This window comes from Pleurodeles waltl, chromosome 4_1, assembly GCF_031143425.1.
Source record: "Pleurodeles waltl isolate 20211129_DDA chromosome 4_1, aPleWal1.hap1.20221129, whole genome shotgun sequence".
NCBI lineage: Eukaryota > Metazoa > Chordata > Amphibia > Caudata > Salamandridae > Pleurodeles > Pleurodeles waltl.
The window spans coordinates 1,016,156,735-1,016,182,011 of record NC_090442.1 but is presented as its reverse complement, the minus strand read 5'-3'; the positions used below and the strand labels follow the sequence as shown (position 1 = coordinate 1,016,182,011).

The 25,277-nt window shown below is 43.7% G+C and overlaps 1 protein-coding gene across 8 annotated transcripts in view; it reads right to left on the bottom strand.

Moving 5' to 3' along the window:
• The window catches only part of CADPS2 (calcium dependent secretion activator 2), a 1,861,089-nt gene that overhangs the window by 1,499,564 nt on the left and 336,248 nt on the right, over nucleotides 1-25,277 (bottom strand). For all 8 annotated transcript variants that reach the window (XM_069229895.1, XM_069229888.1, XM_069229890.1 and 5 more), the window contains exon 5: nucleotides 6,986-7,222. In XM_069229895.1, coding sequence (XP_069085996.1) covers nucleotides 6,986-7,222 — 237 coding nt within the window. The remainder of the gene's footprint in view (nucleotides 1-6,985; nucleotides 7,223-25,277) is intronic.

Here is a 25,277-nt window from a genome sequence, read left to right as displayed (position 1 = left end):
GCTCATGGACTACAGCCAATGTCATTATGCCGTGTTACTAAAACCTATGTCAAAATCCACATTTTGTATTCCTAGGAAAAGGAGTGAATCTTGTAAAAAATGCAAAAAATGTGGTGAAGGACACTCTTTACCACCATATAAGAGGAAGAGTAAAATTCTCTTACCTGCTCAAGGGAAACAATGTGTTATATGGCCCTCTGAAGAAGATCCTAAACCCTCGACCAGAATTTAACATCATCAAAGTACAAATTGCTAGCACAATCCCTATAGCAAAACTGTAAACAAAATAAAACTACCGCCTCTAATTATGTTTGAAAATTGTGCTCAGGTTATACCACAACTAAGATGGTACAGGCTTGGAAAGAAGATAGTTTATGACTGAAATGAAAGAATTATATTTTCAGTCCACAATAAAGGACTCTAAAAATTAAATATGGAGTGGAACAGAAACTAATGCCAAAACAGCATGTGTCAGCCTTTATGACTAAAATCTGTAGTGAGGCAGTGGTGTAACAAAGGCCCCTGCAGAACGGGGGAGGCGAGCTTCAGGGGGGCCCACTCAGCACAGTACCCTGGTATGAGAGCTCCTGAGTGATTCTGGAGGAGGGACCCTATATGTACTGTGCAGGGGAGGGGGGGGCTCAAGTTTTGTTACGCCACTGAAGTGAGGGGTGGTAGTAGTAGCTGAAACTATTATTACGATAATCAAGAATAAAGGAGGTGCAAAGGAGATCCGCAGAATCCTTCATAAGTGGAAGGAGAGGAGCCCTAACCATCTGAGAAAATCAGATCCTAAAATAGTAGGGTAAATGTGCAAGAGAAAAAGACAAGATAATGCAGTATTGAAGAAAGCCACAGCTGGCACTCCAGAAGTGCTTCAGTTACTTGGCAGAACCATATTTCTGGAATCCTGCAAAAATAGAAGATTTGATTGCCCAAAGACATATGGTGACCTAGGTACCTTAGAACATTTACAAGGCATCTGGTGGTACCTGTCAGAAAAACCTTGGCCACTGTTCTTGGCATTTCATCTGGGATCTGACCATGGCAAGTACCCAGCAACCAAAGGAAAAGGTGACTTCACAGGACACCCTATGGAAACTTACAGCAGGGAATACAAAACTTAGATGCTTGAAGAAAGGTGAATAGAGAGCATTGCAGATTTTGTAAGTAGCATGCAACAATAAGGAAGGAAGGGCTAGACGACATTGAAGACGCTATGATGTCAACCATAGGAGAATAGAAAGGAAGGGACCGGGCAGAGAGCCAGGTTGATAAAAGTCCGTCATTTTTATGCCAAAGAAAGGTTCCTTACTGTGCAATGAAAATTCATAATATCTGCATGTTAAGTATTTCAAGAGCTATTGCATTCCCTAACATCAAGGGCAAATTCCTTCACACTATGCATAGGCCCAAGACCTGACTAATAGTTATCAAGACACTGACTGTCTGCAGTCCAGCTTTTAAGCCAGTCTTTCTAGGAGTTTGCCAGTGCAAAGTGGGTAAAGGTGGTGCCTATGGCATTGGGGAATGTGGGATTTTGAGAAGGATTTGTTTGATGTTAATCCTCATAGTTAAGGCAGACACTAAAAAGTGAGCACACACGTTATAGACTGGAGCTAAACATGCATGAATGGAGGCTGGGTAGAGGATGTTATTTAGATTTAAAATGTTGTTGGTGTTAAATAAGTCTTAACTAGAACTATGACATTATGGTAGAATGTAGTTACTGGTGTATAGCAGAGTAACAAAACAGACAATTTTACTCCTAATTAGACAATTATTGAAAACGAAAATCTAGTGTTAATTGCAGAGGTCATCAGATAGAGGGACTAGATATTTCAACACTTTTTTCTTTTCAGAGTTTGGCTAATGCTAAGTGGGACACTGTTGGCCCTGGCCCTATTTGCATGCTCACAGTCAGACGTTTTGTCTCTGTTGCTGAACACGTTTTTGTTGGCACTTTTTTCCTGCTAACTAGTGGTAAAGTGCTTGTGCTCTCTTCCTAACACACGGTACAGTTGGCATATATGCTGGATTGGAAAATATAATTTACTTATAAGTCCTTAGTAAATGGTAGTGCGTATACCTATGGCACGCAAATTAAATGCTACTAGTGGGCCTGCATAACAGAAAAAGGGAAACCCAATACACCCTTGTGGACTTGGGTACTAAAATTATGTGTTAAGAGTGCCAACATGGGATATTGTTTAAATAATTGTTGAATGACTTCATTATTTACAGATGTCTATGATTTACATAAGAAATTATTTCCCACATTAGTGATAGAAAGAAAACCATTGTACCAGCAGGGTTATCTGTTCTTACATTTGTATTAGGAACCAAGTAGAAAACTAAACAAAGAATACAAAAGATCGGGGTTCTACATCACTGATATTTCCATGTACATTGACAATGTCTGATCCCATACAATCACAGATTACAATTGTTGGCATATGCCAACATACTCAATGCCCACTTTCTAAATATATCTGGAGATTGTATGTCTAATGAACATAGCAAAAAGCTCAAATAGATATTCCAAATTATTCCAAAGAAAGAAGGGTAATGAGTTGACGTTTCAGACAGTGACATTGCACTCAGGCCTCATGCTGTGGCTGGACTTCGGAGCTGCTGCAGTGGCATCAGGCCTGCAGAGTCGGTCATTACACTCCGTGGGGAAAACGGCTCTGGTGCAGGGAGTGAGTGATGCAGAGTCAGTCAACTGCGCCGGTTTGGAAGTCGCTATAGAGGCGTCATGCCTGGTTTCTTCTCAGTTGTACCAGAAATCACTTCCAAGGGCTTAGGAATTGGATTTGGCCCCACCTGTCAAGACTCTCAGAAAGAGAGCCCAGATGCTGGCAGACGAATTCTTTGACGTCTCAGACTTTTGAACAGGAGGCAAGCTCATTCCAAGCCCCTGGAGAAACTTTGGAAGCAGGATATACAAAGCAAAGTGCAGTCCTTTCACCCCAGGACAGAAGCAGCAAGCAGCAGACCAGCAGAGCAAAGCAACAGGCAGAGAGGAAGCCCCTCCTACAACATCCAGATTGTCTTCCTGGCAGAATGTCCTCAGTCCAGAAGGATTCTTACTATGTGGTGTCAGAGGTCCAGTAATTATACCCATTTCTGTCTTTGATGTAGGCAAACTTCAAAGAGAAGTCTTTGTAGTGCACAAGACCCTGCCTTTCCCTGCTCTGGCCCCAGCCACACTCCAGGGGGTTAGTGACTGCTTTATATGAGGACAGGCACAGCCCTATTCAGGTGCAAGTATAAGCTCCTCCCACCACTCTAGCTCAGGTAGACACATCATGACATGCAGGGCACACCTCAGCTCCCTTTGTGACTGTCTGGGGTGAATTCACAAACATCCCAACAGTCATTCTGACCCAGACATCTATTCCACAGACAGGCAGAGGCACAGATGTTTTAAGGAAGAAAATGCCCACTTTCTAAAAGTGGCTTTTCCAACTCACAATGTTAAAACCAACTTCACCAAAAGACACATTTTTAAACTGTGAGTTCAGAGACCCTATCTATCTGCCCCTATTGGAAATTACACTTAAAAGATATTTCAAGGCAATCCCCATGTTACCCTATGGGAGAGATAGGTCTTGCAATAGTGAAAACGAATTTAGCATTATTTTACTATCAGGACAAGTAAAACACACCAGTACATGTCCTACCTTTTAAATACACTGCACCCTGCCCATGCGGCTGCCTTGAGCCTTCCCTACGGGTGACATACATGTGAAAAAAAAGGGAAGGTTTGGGTCTGTTAAGTGGGTACACTTGCCAGGTCGAATTGGTAGTACAAAACTGCACACACAGACACCGCAGGTCTGAGACACGTTTACAGGGATACTCATGTGGGTGGCACAATCAGTGCCTGCAGGCCCACGAGTAGCACACCCTCGGCACGCATAGTGCACTTTATTAGGGACTTACTAATAAATCAAATATGCCAGTCTTGGATAAACTAATCGCCAATACATTTTAGACAGACAGCATATGCACTTTAAAACTGGTTAGCAGTGGTAAAGTGCCCAGAGTCCTAAAGCCAACAAAAAAAGTAGGATGAAGAAAGCAAAATGTTTGAGAATAACCTTGCAAAAAGGGCCATTTACACAGCAACAGAAGTGAACAAAGGCCTCACGGAGATCAAAGGGATTCAAATTCCCTTGGGCTCTGTGACGCCTCTGCTTTCTTTATTAGAACATACTTCCCTCTAGTGGTGGAATGTTCCAATAGCCTTATAGCACTTCGTAGCTGGGTTATACCAGCCATTAAAGTTCCGCTCCCCTGTTAAAGGCCCTCGCCTTTGGCCTTTAACGCTGGAGCGGGTGTTTGATGGCTGGTATAACCCGCTTCAGTGGGCTATAAGACTATGTTACGTGAGATGCAGCTCACACTAAAAATAATTACCCGAACGGTCCGTTCGGGTAAAACTTCAGCTCAAAAATGTAATCTCAAGTTGATTTCGTGCTGTTTGCATTCAATATACTGCCGCTCACATTCAGATTTTAAGTCTTGGGTTTAAAAATTAGCCCAGCGGTCCGCTCAGGGAAAATATCTACCTGAAATGTTTGTTGATCGCCCATGTTAAAGGAGCTACAGCTCACGTTTAAAACGCTGCTGTTCGTGTTCAGATTTGTAGTTTTGCACTAAAAAGTTAACCTAGCAGTCAGCTTGGGTAAGAAACCTACCAGAAATGCAGCTCATGCTAAAAACATTACCTAAACGCTACATTTGGCGTTAAACTTTTCCCTCAAAATTATGTGATGCAGAGTAATAGCGTAATCTTGGTAATTTTGCGTAATCTAGTTACATGAAATTATCAAAATCACACCATTTACTCCAACATTACTAGACTTTCAATGGAGATAAGCAGTTTACATTCAGATGACTTGTGATTTTGAATCCTGTTGAATGGTGAGCATTTTCTTGCCCCAACCATCTGCACCTTCTACCAGTGTCCTGGGTGACATGACTGTGAATTGCCCGGCAGTTAAGGTTTATGTATTGCTTTTAGACATTAACAAAAAGGGGGTTTAGGTGTGGCAGGATGGCTGGGGAAGGGCTGTATTCGGCCCCACTTACACTTCAAAGGTCTTTGCCTCCTCCACACACGAAGGAACTCAACACCAGACCTACTCTACCTTTTGTCACCCCCCAGAGTGTTTGGAGCCTTGAAAGAACTTTCCAAAACCAAATATGGGTGTAGGACAGGGAGTCCCCACACACAAAGGCTGGCAACAGGTGTAAATATTGGACCTCCAGAGCCACTCTTCTGTACACTTCCACTTGGACCTGTGGAAGATTCAGAAGGACTTCTCAACTACCAGAAGAACTGTTGTGCTGTTGAAAGGACAGTATTGCTACCTTTGAATCAGAGGAAGGACGACTGGACCTGTCTTTTGAATCAAAGACCAGGTGGCTAGACTGCTGTGTGAAATACATGGACACAACAAGCTTCAGAGAGCACTCCTAACGGAAGGTTTCATTAAAACCAATGCAGAGCGATGCAGCATGACCGAGGACCTCACACTGCAGCACCTTGAAGCTCCTGGTCTGCAGCTACACCGGAACTTGCGCAGCACGATGCAGCACAATACAGGACTTCACGTCACCGCACCTCACAGATCCTGGTCAACAGTTATGCCAGAACCAGCAAACTGTGATATCCACATTCAGGGCATCGCGTTGCATGACTTCGCAGTTCCTGATCTGCAACTTCGCTGAACCAACCCAGCCTGGCGCAGGACCTTGCATCACAGCACCAAGGATGAAAAGGTACAACTCCTAGCAGATCAACCTCGGTCCTGTACCCAGCCTGCACTTGGAATTTATGACTTTTTACGACCAACCCAACCAGATTACTGCAGTTGACACTTTCGGCTTCATTTTGCCATTTCTACTTAAACCTTAGAAATATAATATCTTCGGTTTTAATGATTGGATTTTTCTCATTATGGATTTATTTGATTTATTATGGCCTGCCTTTGACTCAACCCTTTAATGCTGGAGTGGGTCTTTAATGGGCAGTACAGCCCAGCTACGGCAGGCTATAAGACTATTAGAACATTCCACCACTAGAGGGTAGAACGTTCCAATAAACAAAGGCCTCACAGAGCTCAAGGGGATTGAGACCTTTGTTCACAGCTGTTGCTGTGTGACACACTTTTGAATGTTGGAGCTACGGGCATTTATCAGCCATCAAAAACCTGGAGCACTCCACTGTCTTCAACGGAGCTCCGAACACTCCAATGTTCTAATAAAAATTACTCAATTTTTCTAAATTGGTGTGAGTGTTTTCTTGTGTTGTACACTTTATTACTGTTTGTGTGATGCATTATATGTTACTCATTGCTTCTAAGTTAAGCCTAATTGATTTTGTTCCAAGCTACCACTGGGTTAAGCACAAGTTAATTTAGTGACTTTTGTGGTTCACCCTCACAAGTTTTGCGGTTGTTTCCTGAGTGAGGCTTCCACCCCCCTCAACCAATAACCTATTTTCCTACAGACTGTTAGCTCGCAAACCTAGGCTGGCCTTTTAGTATATTATTATTTTTCTTAACCCTCTGGTCTCTGCAGCAGGTAGGTGGTCTTAAAGGGAGCCAGACTTCTGCAACAGCGCGCCTCTTATCTGCAGATTCAAATGACTGATTCCCCGTTTCTTGAGCATGTGGGCACTGGAATTAGTTCTTGGATTTATAATACATTTGATGGCTTGGTACCTAGCCCAAATCTTCCTTATTTGAAGTAAATTTAATGAATTTTACATGACCTTCTATAGTGTAGGACTGCATCCTTCTGCTGGCTTGCTTTTTAACGGTAATCACATATGGTTTGCCCAAAGAACATCTTTTAACCAATGACACCTTCGTTTAAAAGGCAGGAATAAGCACAGCCATTTTGATAACTTTTCATTTAATGTTGACATTTGGCATGATCAACAAGAAAATACATACAAACATGCACTTACCTCCAAAGTGAAAGACAGAACCACATCCGATTTTGAAAGCTGAGTATCATTCTCATCACCAATGTCCAGAAATGCTGAATTTTGAGATCGCTTCAATTTTTGCAGTTTAAACTCTGGACCACCTTTGGAAACTGGAAGACTCTCCAAATTTGCCATTAAGAGATTTACTGAAGACTTCAGCTCTTCAATGTACATGTTTTCCATCTCTTTTGCAACAAATTTTGGGAATTTTCTTTCCTAAAAATTGTTGGGGGAAATTGTAATTAAAATCCTTCTCGTGTGGTATTGCACTATTTACATGCACATTAGTTTTTCGTTTCTGAATTCTGTGGAACAAAACTGTTAGGTCAGTGGGAAGACACTGGGAAAATTTGTAAGCATTGCAGAATTTCGAAATAGACAACCGATATTCAAGTAGAATAAATCAAGAGTCCGAGAAACCATGTCCTAGGGTTTAACAGTTTCAGGGATAGTGCCGTATTACCTTCTTTTTCCTCTAAAAGAGCCATAAAATACTGTGCTGTTTGTTTTCGTTCGGGTACTTTGCCGAAACAGGCATATTTATAACCAGATAGTTTTAAATTTCAAGTATATTATCCAACAGTTACAGGCACATTGCATGATCTTTTGTACGTTTTGACATAAGATTACAAAGTATACACATTGCCTTTTGCACAAAAAAGCTATAGTCCTAATAAAGTCCAGAATAAAGGAAGGCGACCTGGTTGGGGCCTACACATCCATAATCAAAATTTTGTAGAACAATCCTATTCTCACATTTTTATACAATGTGTTAGGTTTACACCTTTTATCAGTCTAGTCATTTGCACATAACAGCAGAAATTTTTGATGCCTAACTAGGTATTCTCAGAATGTCATGGTTGTTGCTTGTCTTGCAAAAATATGGAAAGTGGTTAGAAGATACAAGTATATTTCAGAGTGAATAGGGTTGTACCAACTAGACTACCCATGACACCATCATCTGCAATGGACCCTTGCAGGAAGGACACAAGGTGAATAGGAAAACAACTGTTGACAACATTCTCGGGCAGGTCAGTGCAACTAAATAATGGGACTATGTGTCCCGGCCTGAGTTCCTTCATGCCAAAAGGTGTCATAGGGCTGTTGAAAGCCAAAAAGTGATTTCCAATGATAGCATTCTTGTTGTCATGCTTAATTCAAATTGTCACCTGTTTTAACAAAGGGCATGTTTCACAGGGCTGAGCCACCATTAACAAACTGCCCCCCTCCACCCGAGGTTTGTCTATAATTGTCTTCACCAAACTCTCAGAGACAAGAGGTTGGGGAGGTGTGAGGGTGGGTGGTGTTGAGGTGGAGAGAGATTGACATTGCCCAAAGATGGGCAAATAGGCTCTTCTTTATTTACGTTCATTAGTCACTTGGTCACTTCATCATTGGTCCAAATAATTACTGAGCAAAGGAGGCAATGCCATTTGCTGATCAAGAGAGGTAGATACAGATGATGTACTTGGAGATGGCACTATAATTTTGGCTCGAATTGAGCAGACAAAACATTGCCTACCCAGAGGTTTTGAATAGTACTGCAAGTCCAAAGAACTTACCATCAATATCAACAAAATAAAATGTATGGTGCTGAACTCAATAATAAATCTGAAGACAACATTTCAAATCAGTGGAGTTGCCTTGAACCATGTCCATAGTTTAAATTATCAGGGAATATGATTAATCAATAACCTGGCCTGGGCAAGTCAAACTGGGAAAAAGGAGCCCCTCAAGCCTGAACACAAGAGCTGTCCTATGTTTCATGAATAATTAAGGAGAACGACTGATAGAACGAGGTCTTCAAGTTCTGGCTGCCATTACATATGGTGCTGATCTGAAGGTAAACAAACAAACTACCAGAGATGCAAAGTATTGCCGTCCTTGTATAACTTTGCCTATGTGCCCTCGGCCATCTTGATGAACATACGTAATGGGGTGCAGAGACCCCAAACAGTGCAAGCTGACTTTTGATTTCCGTCACCCCAAGGCAGCAGCACTCGACCTTTGCAGAGGAGGACCAACCTTCCTCCACCGCAAATACTATTTCTACTGATGGTGCTGCTGCCATTATGGCGGAGCTACGTGCCAGCTTCCAGGCGATAGATATCCACTTAGATGCCCCTGGCCCTCGTCTGGACTAGATGAGTGAGAAGTAGTTTGTCATGTGATATGTCTGGACAGTGTGGAGCTCCACTTGTCTGCGGTGGAGGATGGCTAGACGGACCCTCTGAAATGCTTGGATAGAGTAGAGAGGATGTTGAGGGCGACAGTGGACAAAATCAAAGGTGTTGAGGCCAATTCTCATAGAAACAACATCAGCATTTCTGGAATTGCTGAAACCATAAACATGGGCCGACCCAACACCTTCGTCAAGAAGCTCTTCACTTACCTTTTCGGGCACACAGCCTTCACAGACACCTTCATCATGGTACTTGTGCTCAGATCTCCTGGCCCATGCCCTCTGGTAGGGGCCCATCTGTCCCATTGTTGCACACCTCCTAAATTTCTGAGATCAAGATACTGCACTTCGGTTGGTTAGAGAACAAGCCCCTCTCCACTACCAGTAATCAATGATCTCCATCTTTCCTGACTTCATGGTCGTGGTTCAGGAGGCCAGGTGCAATGTTACACACGCCAGGGCAGCTCTTCACAAACAAGGTTTGAAATATGCTATGCTATACCCAGCTTGTCTCCGGTGGAGGTTGGTGGCCAACACCATATCTACACTAATCCAACGAAGTACTCAAACTGTGTAAGCAACTTGGAAAATCTGACTCTCCTCCTGGTGATCGCTCCCTGAGACACCCCCCTTGGGTTGCCACCTTCAGCAGCGGATGTGCCCCCCTGGCTGCCTTGGGATCTACAGATGAATCTACTGGGTACCCTTACACACTGCATAACATGCACCCCAGCACTGCATTTTTCAATCCTAATCTATCTTCGACATCATATTATTGTCTTTAGAATCTTTGCATCCAAAGATGTAATTATAGCTGTGTACTTTACAGGGAGCTCTGCGTATAGCATTGCCAGCGCCCGAGGCAAATGCCTAATGTTTCTCCACTGTTTCTGTTTTCTTGTTGTGGCATCCACCAGTAATGGGTTATTGGCGTGGGTGAGAGTGGGGGTGTTATTGATGTTCTGTTCGTCTTTGCCACCCTATTCTGTGTAGTACCAAATTTCCTGCTTTGCCGCATCCACACTCCATTGCTGCATCCCGATCATACAAGTCATCTTCACAATGCCACATGTCCACTAGGGAAGCAGAGCTTTGCTGTCTTACATGGAACATTCAAGGACTAAACAATCCCCGTAAGGGGAAACAAGTCCTGGCCTGTCTCACAAGACACCATATAAATCTTGCATTCTTACAGCACTTTTCCCTCCATCATGATTGTCAATTCACCTGCATTTGTGGCCAAATCGCTTCTTTTCCTTCCACAGTAGCTACTCTCGTGGGGTCTATGTGTTGATTCAAAAATCGATACCTTTTCTATATCACAGTCCACTCCGATGAGGAGGGTAGGTACCTATTAATCTTGGGGCGCTATTGGGCAGACCGATCCTGCTTGTAAATGCTTACTCTCCTAATGTTGCCTTACCTGAGTTTTACCATACACTCACAACCCTTATTGCCCGCATGCCAGCAGACATCCTTCTCGTCTGCAGCAACTTCAACATGACACTTCAAACCCCCTCCCCGACTCTACTGGGCTATCTGTCACTACTAAGCCATGTTCCCTACGCGCATTACAAGAACTCATGGGCCTTTATCACCTTTCAGATGAGTGGCACACATGATACCCTCAAACTAAGGCTTATAATTACTACTCTGTCCCCCATGATACGTGATCACGCCTTGACTGCAGGTTTACATTCCCTAACCTCTCACTCAGGTCGAGGGATGTGACTCACTTGTCTCGCACACTCTGATCATTCGGCTGTCCTCCTTATCCTTTCAATACCACACTCTAACTCCACCCCCAAACAGTGGCGATTTCTGGAACTCTCACTTCATAATGCTGTGTTCTATTTGAACCTCAGGGCTATTAACAAATTCTTTGCTCTGAACTTGCACTCAGTTTCTAAACAGGTTACCCTATGGAAGATCTTTAAAGCTGACATCAGAGGGGGTCTGTATTTCTACCTATTCAGTAGTTTTAAAGAGTATACGTAAAGATCTGGCAGAGTGGAACGGAAACTACCGGCTATCGACTGCCATGTCTGCAAGCACCCAAGCATCAGTGCTGCGCAGGCGTTCACTTCTCCTGCATGAATTTCAAGACTTAGCAGTATTTCCTTGGTAAATACGCCCATGCCCGACATTACGGAGAAGGGGACCGTTCGAGCTGCACCTTGGTCTGCTTGCTGCGTCCCAACTACCAGGTTACGTATATTACTACTTTGCAGGATGCCGATGGCAATGTTCTATTGGGTGACAACAATATTGCACGTGAGCTCCTCAATCGCTTCCGGATCTTATACACCTTGCAACACACAGACGCTGCTGAGATCACTTCCTACTTGTCCGAGATCGCCATGGTTTGGCTCTCGACTGATCAGCAGAAATTTCTTGAGGCTCCCGTCACAAGGGAAGAAATCTCCCAGGCCACTGACTCCCTCAGAGGGTCTAAAGCCCCCAGCCTTTTTTTACTTTATGGGGCACTTTTATAAAGCCTATAGATCTGTCCTGGTCCCTCATCTTTCTGAACTCTATGCAGAGGCCTACGAGGATGCTACTGTACCCCCTGCCCTGCCGGAAGCTGTCATCACCCTGCCTCTCAAGCCAGACAAACCCCACACCTCGTCAGATCCTTGTCATTACTTCCAGTAGTTGTAGCCCTTCTTGATTCCGAGAAGTCATTCAACTCCCTTGAATGGCCGTTCATCCGACCCACACTTGATAACCTGGGCATTCCCCTGAGTTTTTGTGACCTGATTTTGCTTCTCTGTGCTAACCCAGTGGCCCAATTGAGCGTCAATGGACACCTTACTGATGCCTTCCCAATCTCTCAAAGTAGCCGGCAGGGATGCCCTCTGCCCCCTCTTCTTTTCATTATTGCTCTTGACCCACTCACTAGACACGTTCAAGAGCATCATCTGCACAGGGAACTATGTTTCCCTACCGGACCCATCTTTGCTAGGATCTATGCAGACAATACAATCCTCTTTGTCAGACCTCATGCACCTCTCCCCTATCATTTAGGAGATCATCAAATTCAGCGCCTTATCCATCCTCTTGATAAACTGGCATAAATATTAATTGTTTCCTCTCACTGAGGCTACTATCCCTACCCCCTGGAATTCTCCCTGAAATGGTGTGATGATTTTCACAAATACCTGGGTATTTTCCTTCATCAACAGAAGGATTAAGTGATCCGGCCTAATTACACGCCCGCAATAGACACCCTTTCCTTTGCTCCCACGTGGACAGGTGGATTTGCCTTCCACTTTCCATTGCGAGACTCACTGCCATACTTAGGATGGTGGTGCTGCACCGATTTCTCTGTTTCTCAACATACCAGTCCCACTGAACAAATGTTTTTTCTCTACAATACAAACCCTTCCAATGTGTTTAATATTGGCAGGATGCCGACCCAGAATCAAGTGGAAAACACTTACACTCCCTTACTCCAAGGGTGGTTTTGGAGTCCCTGACTTCCACCTCTACTACTTGGTTGCACAATGTCACTTTTCTTACTACTAGTATCACGCTGACGGCAGACTTCGGTGCTTAAAGCCAGAAAGACACAAAGCTGACACCCTTCCCCTGGCATCCCTTCTCCCGAAGAGTCTACCTCGAGAATATAGTGACATCAACACCCTCTCCACCACGGTCCTAGCTTAGACTCCCGATGAAGCAGGGAACAGTAGTGCAGCGCACGTTATCCACTCACCAGAGCCGTACAGTAGGCGACCTTTTTAATAAGGGCAGGTGGATCTAGGATCCATCTTCGAGGACAGCGGCATGGTTTCTATAATGGGCCGCTCTGTCAGAATTTGATTATTTAGCACACTATGGGAGTTACTACCCACATTCCCGGAACAGCCACCTGACTCTCCCCCTCACTATGATTTTCTCCACAGTAGATTACACAAGGTTAATTTCCTGTATTTATCACACCAGCCTCGAACTACGCCCTGTACACCACACTGCAGCATGAGCAGCCTGGGAGCGCGACTTGAATTCCTCCATTCCTGACAAAGTATGGAGCTTTTTTTGCCTGCAAACCAAACTAGTCTCAATTAATAGTTGACATAAACTCATGCTCTTTAAGTTTCTCCCCAGATCGTACACTACTTCACTTGCCAAATTTGATCCCCCTCGCTTCCACCAGTGCCCTAAGTGTAATGCAACACAAAAAGTTGATGGATGGAATGCTGAACATTGTCAAACACTCACCCCCAGTCACAGGTCTGGGTTATGTCCATCGTTTTTTTTGCTCACCATGCCAACCCAGTTTGGACTGAGCCATATGCAAATCAGTCTTGACCCTGCCCCTCATGGGAAAAGTCCGGCCCGAACTGCGAGGACGCATCCTGGGACCAGTTTTGGGGTATCACCCCTCATCAGCCAGGCTACCTGGCTACCTGGGAGTGAGTGTTTGAAAAGTTTCAACACTCCATCCATCATTTTATTTTGTGATGTTGTGTAATGCAGACAATGCTGATTTTGTCCCTCTTACCTGGACTTTCACCATCATCCAAAGCTTCTGACAAGCTATATTCTCCCATCTTTCCGATGTGCTAGACTTAGGGGGTCATTCTGACCCTGGCCGGCGGCGGTAGCCGCCGGCCTGGCTGGGACAGCCAGAAGACCGTACCGCGGTCAAAAGACCGCAGCGGTCATTCTGGGTTTCCCACTGGGCTGGCGGGCGACCGCCAAAAGGCCGCCCGCCAGCCCAGTGGGAAACACCCTTCCACGATGAAGCCGGCTCCGAATGGAGCCGGCGGGGTGGAAGGTGTGCGACGGGTGCAATAGCACCCGTCGCAAATTTCAGTGTCTGCTGAGCAGACACTGAAATTCAAAGTGGGGCCCTCTTACGGGGGCCCCTGCAGTGCCCATGCCACTGGCATGGGCACTGCAGGGGCCCCCAGGGACCCCACAACACCCCTCACCGCCAGGAACAGGATGGCGGTGAGGGGGTCGGAATCCCTATTGCGGCGCAGCAAGCTGCGCCGCCATGGAGGATTCCCATGGGCAGCGGAAAGTCGGCGGTACACCGCCGACTTTCCGTTTCTGGCCGCGGCTGTACCGCCGCGGTCAGAATGCCCAAAGGAGCACTGCCAGCCTGTTGGCGGTGCTCCCGCGGACCCCGGCCCTGGCGGTTTTTACCGCCAGGGTCGGAATGACCCCCTTAGTGCTGAACCTCTCCTAGCACTATTAGGGTATATCAAACCTCTTGTACGGCAACACAGACAATTAACAGCAATGGCACTTCTCATAGCTAAGCAACACATTGCTATGTTGTGGGGTAGCAGCAAAGAACCATCACTGCTGACTGGTTACAAGACCTCATTTACTGTGACACCACAAGTGAGCATTACGCCTCCCTCCTCCCCCTTACTTCCAGACCCAAGGATATCAGGAACCCACTTTGCTCATACTTACTGACTCATGAAATGCCTGATTCCACTGTCAATGTGACCTACTCATAGCCATATTACTGATTACCTGACCTATCTGTTCTATCCCCCTTTTTTAAGACCGGGAATGTTGTTTAAACGCTCCTCAAGCTATGCCTTCCAGATTGCGACTCTGTGTGTTGTCTTTTTTTTTAAAGTGCAAGTCAAAACATTAAATAAAAAAAAAAAAAGATGCAAAGAATTGAAAATCGCGTCCCGCAACACATGTGGCCTGGGCTCAACAATGGCGGCCCTCAGGTCTGAGCTGGGCCAACACAGCACTGACTCTCTGATCCATATTACACCTGTTCTATATTGGGCTTGACTGTGGACAAATACTTTGCTGAAAATGTACCTAAAAACATTACTCGACTTCTGGGTTAACACATTTATTAAACATGAAACAGCTATATCAAATGTTCTCAATTTTAAATAAGCTGCTCTGATTTTTGATACAGTCCAATATCAACTAATAAATCTATTGTTGCAAATATCAAAAGTTGCTATCGGAAGCACAATATAAGGCTATGCAGTGAGGCCATGACTTTGTGCTACTGGACCGACTACAATGTCATTTTTAGGGTCGAGCCTGTGCTGCATTCGCTTGCGAGACGCTTTAGGAATTAGAAAAGGGCTCGGTGCCCCGTTGACGTCACGTCAGTTGTCTTTCATTGGTTCGTGGGCTTGCCTGTTAAAATCTGCTTGCTTTCATTAGTGGAAGGCACGCATACGTCATGCCTTTTCCGGTGGTTAGCCCTCCTCGAGCGCAGCGACCTAGTACTGGAAACATGCGAAGCTCGCTGTTTCCCATCAGGGTTGTGGACTACTTTTTATTTTTTGTTTGCAGCGCGATCTCGCTTGGCAGAAGTCGAGTGCTTTGCATAACATCAACCCTGTTACAGTTGACTCGTAATGAAACCTATCGGCAAAAGTGCCATTAAAGTTAAAGTTAATGGCACTTTTGCTGATAGGTTTCATTACGAGTGAACTGTAGCAGCGCGATCGCGCTGTTTTTTTCTTTAATGTGGAAAGAAAAATCCGGTTGGGAGTTTACAACTACTAATAGCAGCGCGATCGTGCTGTGTTTTTTCTTTCAATTTGGAAAGAAAAATCCGGTTAGGAGTTTACAACTGCTAATAGCTGTAACTCGGAGAAATGCATGACCCTAGTGCATTGCAAATGCTTGTTTCTTTCTGTTGCTTCTTATGTTGTCTCTACTTGGAATATGACTTCACCTAGATTTTGTAAATTACACTTCTGATAAGTTGCTCGAAACAATTTTTAGTAATTAAATGTATTTTTAATGTGTCTTATTTGACCGTCTTACATCAGCTGGTTTCATTGTATGACAATTTAGCTGAAACAATAGGAAAAAAAGAAGTGAGGTGAGGGATAACATCTTTATTAGACTATTTTTTTGTCAAGTGTTTAACCGGAAAGCTCAGACTAGGCGGCATACCTCAGGATTCTGATAGCCAAGCACTCATTTGAAACTTATTGGGGGTCATCTTCAGATGACATGACATAGCAGGCCCATTTAGAAGACAGATGTGCTTTTCCTGAGAGGATTCCGAAAGGCGCTAACTATGTTGGTCAATCTTTTGTTAACTAGCTCTATGCATTTTACCGCCTCAAACAGTCATATTAATTGTATACCTCTCCACTGCCTGAACTAGTCTGCTTTAATGTGTCTAATATGAATAATTGTTGTGAGGCCTGCCAGATATTCAACATAGAAGTTTTATCAGCCATTCTTTTTGCAGAGGATTCTACAGGGCAGGTACAACTGATGGCGATTAAGGGTAATGGTGAGGTCCGAAATGCCTCTGCACAGAGCAAAGGAACATCCTTAATAGTGAAGAGCGGTAAATTCCACACCAGGCTAGAGAGAACCAGGTCTGACAGGCCAAAATAAATTCAACACAGGTAGATGCTCGATCAGGGAGTGCGAATGGTTAAAACCGGATCTTGCTAAGGACATTTCAAATATTTGTATATATGCATATAGATATACTTTATGGTAAATATTTTTATTAAGAGAAAATCAATGTCTAGATATATTTTAGATGACTGAGCACCGTGTGTGGTAATGGTGGCCACAACAGAAAATGTTATTTTGGCGGCCAGCCAATCACAATCTTTGGATCTGCTGATCCAAGAGGGACCACGGGAGCAAATAGCTTCCACTTCCAATCCGATTCATTTGATATTTACATTTAGGACCACAAACTATCCACAAACCCAAGTTTAAGGACATTTCATGCCGCAACAAGCCAGAGACTTGTAATCCTTCAAAACCCACAGACACCTTTTTGTAATGCTAATTTCACAAAAAATACCGGACAGATTTAAACCAAACACAGAACAGGCACTACTAAGTAGAGGTCTGGTTTCATGGCCGGTTTAGTGTGCTTCCATTCAGTGTTTTTTCTGTGGCAGAAAGCAAATATGTTAAGTTCCCCTCTTTCCCTGCCCCTTTTATCCCACTGAAACTTAATAAGCCAGACCTAAACCAGATAAAAAAATGTGAAGGTTTTGTGCACAGTGGTCAAAAGGCACCAAAGTTATTAGCAAAACAAAAATGACTTCTCAATGGAAACCCTTACATAACCATCACTGCACACTGGCAGGGTGCAATGTATATAAATAGCATTTGTATAGTTAAAAAAAGACTCAGGGAAAAAAAGCTGTTACAGTGCACAGTTACAAAACAAAACCTAAATACCACTACAATTCACCAGGTATAGTTAGGTAAACTAACTACATCTCACATCACTGTCATGCACTTCTTAGTACCTTACATATGTGACTCATGGCATGTTAAATGACATCACTGATGTGAGATTGGCAGTGAAATGTAATTTTACATATCTCTGTGTCTTCAGTTCAGCGGCAACTATAAAGGCTAGACAGCAGATTTCAACACCTCAAGAGGTAAGGTAGCTGGCTGCAAGGTATAAGAGAAATGAATACGTTCGGGCAGGGAGATGAGTTAATGTATGTGATAGATTACACTACTGGTTGTTTAGCAGATAATAGAATACTAGTGGACCTTTATTTTTAAATAATCCTTATTAGTTCTCCAATGTTCACAATATCCACTTAACATAACTATACATCACTGTTACCATTTCCACCAACTGACATCTTTGTTTATAGTGTGGTAGTAAGTTTCTTTATTTAGACTTCATTAGCTGTACATTTTTAATTATACACCACTGACATGCTTGTGAACAGAGGGGAAGATTCTATCCATATTGTACCTAGGGGTGGGTGGAACTCACCAAGTTCCATGAAAACTCCATGAGATTCGGCGGAGTACCACAAACGGGCAGAAACTGGTATGAGGCACTACTCACCCTAATTTTTAGCACCAAGAGCTCACTCTGCGACGAAAAAATCAGCACAAACGGCACCATGCGGAGCACCGGAGGGCGCTGCTGCTCAAGTTCATTTTGCTGCAGCTCGAGTAGATATTCTACTGGAGCAGCCGCTTTCTAACTGCAAATGGTCATGACGGCCTGTGACCATTTGCGGTGAGAAAATCTTGCAGGGTACCTTCCTAGTGCCCAAAAATCGTGCTAGGGGATGCCAATTCTCACTCGCTAACGATAAGCTGGTGAGCCAAGTGCAAGAAAAAACGTCCTCATTCGGTGGTTGGCAGAATTTGGAGGATTGGGAAAATTTCTGGCAACTCTGCCGGCAGAGCGCTGTAAGTACCGACTCTAAACCCCACCAAATCTGTATCTTCACTGGGCTCCTTAGCAGTGAATGATGGTGGATTCACAGAATGTGAGGCCTGACAACAACGCTCTGTGGGGCCCAATGACAACACCGCATTCACTGCTAAGGAGCCTAATGATGACGCAGTGCCCCGGGTACAAATATTGATGCAGTGCTCCATCAAATATATTGTTCTGCAGACCCTGCAGGGGTTCTGTAGCCGGACTACCCTCCATCTCAGTGAGCCTGGATTTTTGATTTGTACTGGTCCCTCGCAACCTCAAGTGACTTTTTGACCACTAGTGTCTTCTAAGCACTGTTCTCACATTTAATCTTAAAAAATTCATATCTCAACTTCTCCTTATTGGATTTTTGTCTTTTTGGCCTTGTTGCAATCAGATAAATACTATCTATTTTTCTAAACTGGTATTACATCTTTTTGTGGTTTCTTTCACTGTGCTACTGTAATTAAGTGTTGCACAAATACTTTACGCATTGCCTCTTAAGTGAAGCCTGACTGCTCTGTGCCAAGGTACCAGGGGGTGAGCACAGGTTAAATTTGTGGTGTGTATATGACTTACCCTGACTAGAATTGTGGTCCCTACTTCGACAGGGTGCATACCTCTGCCAACTAGAGATCCAATTTCCAAAACTGATGATATCTCAAATGACATCATTGATGACATCACTGATGACACCATCCAAGCTTCCTTTGTGCACATTGCTCTATAAAAGGGATAGCATCAGAGCTATAAAATTAAGTGTACAATAGCTCAGAATAATATGATGCATCATTATCACTATCATACTTACAGTCCCCATAGGTAAAGCAACTTGTGTGATGTGCAATATTGACTCGATAGCATACAGTACATGGGCAGCAGAGTTCATGTTGACTATAAACCATAGATGAAAGGGTAACCTATTCTGCACACAAAACTGTTCAGCGAAAACCTCCTCCAGATACTGAAGCCCAGTTTCATAACTAATGCCCCACTACGGACAGTCTTTACCTGTATAAAATCACTGACAGTCACTGAACCTACATTGAGAAAAGAAGTTGATATTAGAAGAAAAGTGGGTCCTGGAAACAGTGTTCATGCAATGGAATAGTTTTACTCCATACCATACTGTTTGTTGACAGTGAAACTGTCATGAACAATGCACCACACAGTATTATAAATGATCAGCTAAGAACAGTGTGCACACTTTGCAAAACTTGTCCAAAGAGCAAATATTAATTTACAATAACCAAGGTCTGAAGGTGCTAAAGATCATACTAACTGTAGCCTTCATACTGTTTTGAAAACTTTACAGATAGCCCATATTCCGAAGCAAAACAAGCACAAGTACATAGGTTAGTACCTGGTGCACACAGCCATCTATGTTACATGGAAATTGCCATGCTGAGATGATTCTATCTAATAACTCAAGGATGCTTACAATACTTAGTATTTAGTACGTATAATCTTTTCCCTGCTGGAAACTTTTTCTGTAGATTCAAAAAACTTTCTATGGAGCATAATTAACACGAGCCATTAGTTGCTGCACACAGATTTAATCTTCAATACAAAGATTTATAATGTGTTCAGTACCTTTACATACCTATGGTGCATTAGGAGCACATGTATTTTGTAAACACACCAATCAGCTAGACACAGGCAGTAAAAATTAGGCAGAAAAGTAATATGGTAGTTACCCACTACAAAGTAAACTATAAAACAAACTAACACACTCACTGGATGATTTCATCAGTGATGTCATCAATGATGTCATAAATGAAGTTATAGAACATGTCATGAGTGATGTAATATTTGAGGTCATAACCAGTGCTTGGGCTTGGCTGAGTGCAATTTATAGTTAGTTCTGCTAACTACAACTGGTATATTTCTGTGTTTTGTTTAGTTTGAAAGGTTAATGTTGTCACTGACATTCACCTAACTATAAGTTACCTTAGCCTTTGCTTTTTTTAGTGAATTTGTAAGGATTTAAAAAAAAAACCCAAAAAAACAGATCTAGCTGTGGCGTTACTTTAACCTTTGTTGTTTTAGTGAATTTCTAGAGTTTTTTTTTTTTTTACGTAGAGTACTATTTTATTAATGTACGTAAATCTAACGCACTGCCACACACAGCCTTCGGCCCAGAACGTTGGGGCATTGGACACGGTCATATATTTTTTTTTTTAAAGGAAGGGGAGCCACATGGCCTCCTCCCTAAGAATAATTAAGTCCATCAGGCCCTGTAGACCCTAGGGCCTTATGTTTTTCCACTATCATTATCAGGCTTTGGGAAACCCCATCCCCCACAATCGTTTTTTTTATTTTTAGGATAGTCAGCCCATGTGGCCCATCTCTCCATGCCTTATTAGGCCCTGGGGGCCCATTCCCTTAGGGCCTTTTTAATTTTAACTAAAGTGGAGGAGGGCTGAGTGCCCCCCCCCCCCCCCTCAAGCCTTGTAAGGATCTGGGGATCCCACCCCCTCAGGTCTATTACTAAAAATAATGGGGAGGGGGGCCTCATGGCCCCCTTCCCAAGCTTTATTAGACCCAGGCTACCCCATTTCCTAAGGCCACTGATTTAAATATAAGGGAGGGGAGGAAGCTGAGGCCCCCCTCCCTGAGCCATTATAGGCCCTGGGAACCCCAATTTCAGAGGGCCTGCATTTCTAAAAGGTGGGTACCCACCCAGGGCACCAAGCATACACTGGTTGAGAGTTAAAGGGGGAGCCCCAAGGCTCCACGGTCCCTGTCGGCTCAGTTGAGAAATATTCTGGCTCCAGTGGTGGGCTCCCTGGGGTTTCACTGGGAAAGGCGGCCATGCAGCACCGTCCATTAAATGAAAGCTTCGGCCCCGGGACTTGGGCTCCCCGGGGCCTTTAATGGCTAGGGGAGGGGAGTATAATTTTTCATGATTTCAGTCCTGGGGTTGGCTCCCCTAGGCCTTCATTGGCTCAGGGAGGAGGGCAATGCAGCCCCCTCCTCTTGTTGAATACAGCCTCTGGAGGGGGCTCCGTGGGGCATAAACTTGATGAAAGCGGCCGACCATCATTTTGGTTTTTATCTTGCGGGATTGCAGCAATTGTTGCCTTATTTTTTGTTTTTTTGCCCACAGAGGTGGTTCCTCTTGGCCCCTCCCATGGGCCTTAGGGGGGTCAGGGTATCTCTAGCTTGCCTCCTTATATAACTTTAAATTTTTTACTTCAGGACAGGGGACTAAATTCCCGAGTCCCGTAATAGCTGCCAGCAACATTTACCATGTTTCTGGCAGCCAATCAGAGTGCTTGCTCGAAAATCTGAACAAAGCTCCCTGGGCCAATCAGAATGCTCTATTTTAAACTGCTGCTCCCACAACAGTCTCTCGAATCTCTCACAGACCCAATTGTCCCAATATACAATCACTTTTGAACCTTAATTTCTCAAAATTAGATTTTTACTAAATCACAAAACACGCAATCTGTGGACCAAGGTCGAGCTTCCTGCCAAATTTGGTATAATTCCATTCAGCAGTTTTAGCAGTAGCCCGTCTTAAGAAGACTTTAGAAAGTGCTTGAGGATTTTGTGTTTAGGGACCCCCCTATTTTCTTAGGGCTCGCTTGACGATCTCCCTGAATCTTTCCATGCACAAACTAGTCACAAATTAGCACCATTTAGGAAAGTTATTAGCAACACACAAAAAAACGCTTTTCCTATGATACAGCTGACCTAACTATAACTACCTAGTGGGGGATCGCCGCTACATAATATATATAAAATGATATGTATATTTATATATAACTCTGTGGATGTTACTGGGTAGCTATTGTTAGAAAATGCATTTTTTGGTTTGCTTTTACCTTTGACACTGTTAGACGAATTTTCAGAAAACGTTCCAAATTTATTTTTTCACCTCAGCACCATTTTAGAAAGTTCTGGGGTGATCCATAAAGCAGGGGGCCAAGAAAAAGGGGGAGGTATCCCAAATTGTTATTTCCCCATTCATTTTTCGATAGGAATTTTAGACACATCTAGAGCCCAAACAGCTGAACAGACTTACACCAAATTTGGCAGAAAGCTAGATCATGGCACAGAAAGAGTGCTTTTTGTGATTTGGTCTAAATTTGTTATTGTTAAAAAAATTCTGTATATATCATGCCGCAGAGAATCCGCAGTGCCAGGAGACCTCAAGGTTAGATTTGATTGGCAGCCACCATATCAACATGGATGTGGTGGCAGCCATCTTAAGACTTGGGACTCACCCAAAAAGTGGAAAAAAAGACATAGGAGAGAAGGATTGAGATACTCTGACCCCCCTAGACCTGGTGTGGGGTCCCACGCTACTCTTAAAAAAAAAAACTGTGGTGGGCCAGACCCTAGTGGGGGTGGTGCAAAATATTTATTTTGGGGAGAAGGTGTGTGGTTCGCCTCCTTGAGTCTCTGTGAGGCTCCAGGGATCCTTTCCCCCAGGGTCGATGTGTAATATGTGGGTAGAGGAGGCACACAGTCCCCCTCCCTAAGCCTCATTAGGCTTTCGGGACACCATCCTCTTGGGCCAAATTACATAATAAAAAGTGAGGGGGCTGCATGACCACCTTCCCGAGCCTTATTAGGCATTGGGGACCTCATCACCTAGGGTTGAACACAACGTTAAATGGAGGACCTCCCTGAGCCACTAAAGGACCCAGGGACTCCTTTCACTGGGACAAGCTCAATTAATGTGTACCGGAGGTGGGTTCCCTGGGTCCAGAGCATGCAGGGATACATATATTTGCTCATGCGTGGTGGAGGTAAACATGTCTTCCCTGTCTGCAGGAATGTGGGCAAGGAAAGCATGTCTGTTCCCAAATGGTGGGAGATTTTAAAAATCCCCTGCCGGATGGGAGCAGACTTGTGTTTCCCTGGCCGTGCTTCTGCAGGCAGGGACAAACACATTGCTTCTCTTGTTGCATAAAGTACGACTCTGGTGTAGTTCTACCCATGGGTGGCTTTCCCACCCATGGGTGATATGAGTGAACCTAGTTCAGTGCACCAGTGAAGAATGTGAAAAACAGGATCTTATAGCCCAGCAGAACACTATTCAATGTGTAAATTAAATAGAGTTATTGCTTTTGAGTTGTTAACAATTCCATAAAGGGATCTGGGGCACAGTGATAGCATTAACACACATTGTTTTGCTATTAACAATATCACATACACTGTACTAAAAAGAATGAAAACGTATGTAAAAAATATTCATTACTACAGGAATTATCTGTTTCTCAGGACGTCTAAAATAACTACACAGAAAATTATAAAAACAGCAAGAAGTCACGTTTTAACTAACAAGAATAAAATGAACAGTTCTAATATAATTAAAATGTCATCTAGAACCTATCACCCTAACAATTACTTCTATGGCTACAGAAAGAGAGCATGGAACAATGAGATCATGGAATGACAAGAAACTTGCAGTCTAGAGTTTTTTTAGGGAGATGAGAAGCACTGCATACCCTGTTGACAGAAAAGGTTGTCTTTATCAGTGGGGGCATGATAACAGTGTCCCCTGCGAAGGGCAAACACATTCTGCAGTCTTCCTCCTGGGGTCAGCATTATCGGCTTCAGTCAAGATACAATATCTGCAAAGTGTGTTGGCAGTAGGTGAGATAAATCTCTGGTAGAATCTTGTGCAATGATCTGGGTGAAGAACCTTTCCTGACAAGTGGTCAAATGGCAGTCCTTATGTAATAAATTTTATCGAACATTGGAATTTCTGACATAGGTTTAGGCATCTCTGACATAGATTATGGGCATATAGGTGCGAGTCCCCAGAAGTTTCCTTATGAACATATAAGGTGAAAAGACGTCAACTCAGACTACACTATTTCAACAATATATCTGTATCTTCTTCTTACTTAAACTTGATATGGTGAAGAATGGACATTTGACCCAGATGAATGTTACATCAGGTGTTACCTCTATGTCATTAGTCAAATGGCTTGATGCTTTCATAGTTCTTAGAAAGCGAAGGCCAGATGACATCTGCTTCAAACGGCAGACATGACAATGCTTCTGCAAAAATCAAGAAAGATGGCGACTTCCAATGTTCAAGATGGAGTCGGACTTTAGGGGCTTTACATCACCACCTGGAAGGATCATGCAGAAACAGTTGCTCCCGCAAGGCCTGATCAAGGCCAGTTCTGCAGTGTGCGGGGCGCTGGCTCAAGCCGCCGGGGCTCTGTGGCCCCCACCGTGCTGCTTGGCCTCATACTCCCTCCCCTTTAAAAAAACAAAAACAAAAGGCCTTGATGGATAGGTTGGGGGGTGGCATGGTGAGGTGGGCTTTGGCAATGTTTTGGAAGCAGGGTCTGGCTGCAGGCCAGACCTTGTGGTCAACCTTACGCTGTGCACAGCGTGGGGTTGGCTGCCTGTGGGGGTGTGGCATATATAGAGTAATAAATTACTTTATGTTAAAAGAAAACCTAGAAATAATTGAAATAACTAAAGGACAAATTCATGGTATAGTTTGGTTAGAAATTCAGTGACAATGTAAAGTTTTAAACATACAAAACCACTGAAATTAATCAGTTATAGTTATTTCAAGAAACTATAACTCCTGCCTTAAGGTAACTATAACTCGCATCCTCACCATGAAGTGCTAATTAGACTACATTTGCAATGAAATTATCCCATGCACCACATGGTAGACAATCAGCAATAACTTCACAGTTAAAAGAGGTACGCAGGTTTCCCCATAATGAGGTCCAAAGTAGACATGGGGCAAGTTTTATTTGATCTTTCATGTAGGTAAGACCCAATTCCTCATGGAGGGAATAATGAGGACTGGTTGGAATGAAACCGAATAACTACCTACAGAAGCAGACCTCCTCCCTCTGTAATTTAGAGGGTTCATGATGACCCCATATTGCGGCCCCATAAATCAATACTGGGAGACATTTATACTCGTA